The 2,613-nt window shown below is 40.7% G+C and overlaps 1 protein-coding gene across 1 annotated transcript; it reads right to left on the bottom strand.

The window, feature by feature from the left end:
- Positions 1-428: 428 nt before the first annotated feature.
- Positions 429-1,919, bottom strand: LOC131068804 (oleosin-like). Its single transcript, XM_058004076.2, has one exon. The coding sequence runs from the start codon at positions 1,777-1,779 to the stop codon at positions 1,351-1,353; it is 429 nt and encodes a 142-aa protein (XP_057860059.1). The 5' UTR covers positions 1,780-1,919; the 3' UTR covers positions 429-1,350.
- Positions 1,920-2,613: the final 694 nt, after the last annotated feature.

Here is a 2,613-nt window from a genome sequence, read left to right on the forward strand (position 1 = left end):
AGAAAAAGTTACACTAAATCAGAAGGAGATAAGTTATACTAAAATTCGATATATTTGGACAGTATAGATAACTGTTATATTTAAATGTTGGAGAGTTTTTTTTGAAAGAATTTCTGATAATTACTGTAAAATCTAACTTCATAATTATTAATATACATCCTAGTTTTAGCCGTTTATTTGAAAAAAAACAAAAAACTTGTATGAAATCTGATAACACCATAGAGAAGGGTCATTGTATAAATCCCAATTTCCATAAAGAGGAGGCACAAGATGGACACAAACAATGAGAATGTTCAGTATCATTTGTATAGAAAATATATACAAATGACACAAGATGGATACAAACAATGAGAATGTTCTATGTCATCCTCTGTAGACACAGGGAAATACAGAGGATACCAATCTACTCTTGACAATTTGGTCCAACATAAAGAAATACACCATGAATTCATTAAAAACATCTATAGAATAACTTCAAAAGATACAGTTCTGAGCACAATGTGGAAAAGAGATTGAGAAGAATGTTCTCTGCCATACCCGGTATACAAAGGAGATTCAAATCTACTCTACAAAAATTGGTCTAGCATAAAGACATCCACCATGAGTTCACAATAATACTTATAGGATAACTTCAAAAGATACTGTTCTGAGCAATGAAGAAAAGAGATTGAAAAGAAATGTCTTCTGGAAGAGATATACAGGGGATACAAATCTACTAGACAAATTGGTCCAGAGTAAAGACATCCACCATGAACTCATTAGACACATCTATAGGATAACTTCAAAAGATACTGGTCTGAGCAATGTAGAAAAGAGATTGCGAAGAAATGTCTTTGGTCATGCCATGTATATAGAGGAGATATCCACGGATACAAATCTACTCTAGACAAATTGGTCCAACATAAAGACATCCACTATGAATTCATAAAGTCATCTATAGGATAACTTCAAAAGATAATGTTATCAGCAGTATCAGCAATGTAGAAAAGACCTTGAGAAGAAATATTCTCTGTCATCCCCTGTATACTACTATACAGAGAAGATAAACAAGATATACAGGGGATGCAAATCTAATCTGGAAAACTTGCTCCAGCATAAACACATCAGCCATGAATTTATAATAACATCTATAGGATAACTTCAAAGATCTATAGGATAACTTCAAAGGACACTGTTCTGAGCAATGCACAGAAATGGGATTGAAAAGAAACAGATGCAAAAACCAAGAGAAGTTACCTGAAATGGGCGTGCCGCTGCCCCAGTATGCTCCAATCATCTGCTTTTCCCCCATCAAAAGATAAATGACAGATCTATATGCAACCAGGGCTCTGCAATACACAAAAGTATTCCTTAAGCTCCAGGGGCAGCATGCCGCAGCTTCGCCTGCAAATACCCACCACATCCCCAAGCATAGTCCTTCGCATGGCTTGCTGTATCAATTACCCTCATACGCACATAGTCTACCCGATCAGAGCCAGGAGGGCGCCTGCCATTCACATAGTTGTAAAACCATCTAACACCAGAAACTAATGCCAGCCCAAAATAGACAGCGGAAAGAAGCCCAACAACTGTCCCAAAGAGCAGGGCTCCTACAGGTATCAATAAGGGGCTTAAAAGGACCAATACAGGGGCCAAAAGCACCAGGGCCACTGCAGTTAGGCCTGCCAGAAACAGCAAAATTACCCCAGATGTGACCAGGGCTGCAGCACCCAAAACCTGGGTGGAATTTGATGCATACTCGTGGCTTTTGTTCCCCATTCCGTGATACCCTTCAGCCATCTTCAAACCCCAAAAGCTTTAGAACTCAATTTTTTAGATCCAGAACTTTTGAACCTATGTGTGACCTGGGATATTAGATTTTTTATGACAAAGAAGTGGGTATTGAAGTATGAGATTTAGACATTTCATATCAATGTTGCTAAGTAATTTTTGGATTTGATTGTGTGAAAAGTCAAATTCAGAAGTTACTTAGCAACACCGAATCGATTCTTGAATTCAACCTTTAGATATTTAATGAATGTGTTTTATAGTTTTTTGATGAATAGGCATTCTCGATTAATTTAAAATATTAAAGTACATATTCACAAAAAAAGGTTGGGGGATACAAGGTCACCTCGCGAGAGTCACACGGCCAACGGCCGGAAGCAAAAAAAACAAAGCTATTCATCAAAAAAAAATTTCAAGCAACTAAAGCAGAAGCGACCGAGGGAGGAGGATCAGGATCATCTTTCTTGCCCCATACATTAGCGGGGTTAGGAGTCGGGTCCGACACGGACCACCCATCTTCAGGATCTTTGTCAATTTCTCATTCCTCCTGCCTAGGAGGCGAAATCGCCAGAGCCAGGCGAGGAAACTTGGAAGGAGTGGCAGAAGGCCACCTAGAGTCATCACTAGCAAGAGGAGCAAAAGTCACAGGAGCAGCAGAGGGCCACCCCGAGGCAAAGCCACGACGCGGAGGAGAAGTCGAGCAACGCCTCCAAGCATCGTCTCTCCCACCAGAGGAGCGGCGAGGAGCCTGGGACCGTGGGGTCTGAGAGCGGCGGGCAGAGGAACTGCGACTGCGACAGCAACCACGGGGCGGAGTGCGGTCGACAGAGACAGAATCTAGCGACA

The sequence above is a fragment of the Cryptomeria japonica genome, chromosome 7 (genome assembly GCF_030272615.1).
Source record: "Cryptomeria japonica chromosome 7, Sugi_1.0, whole genome shotgun sequence".
NCBI lineage: Eukaryota > Viridiplantae > Streptophyta > Pinopsida > Cupressales > Cupressaceae > Cryptomeria > Cryptomeria japonica.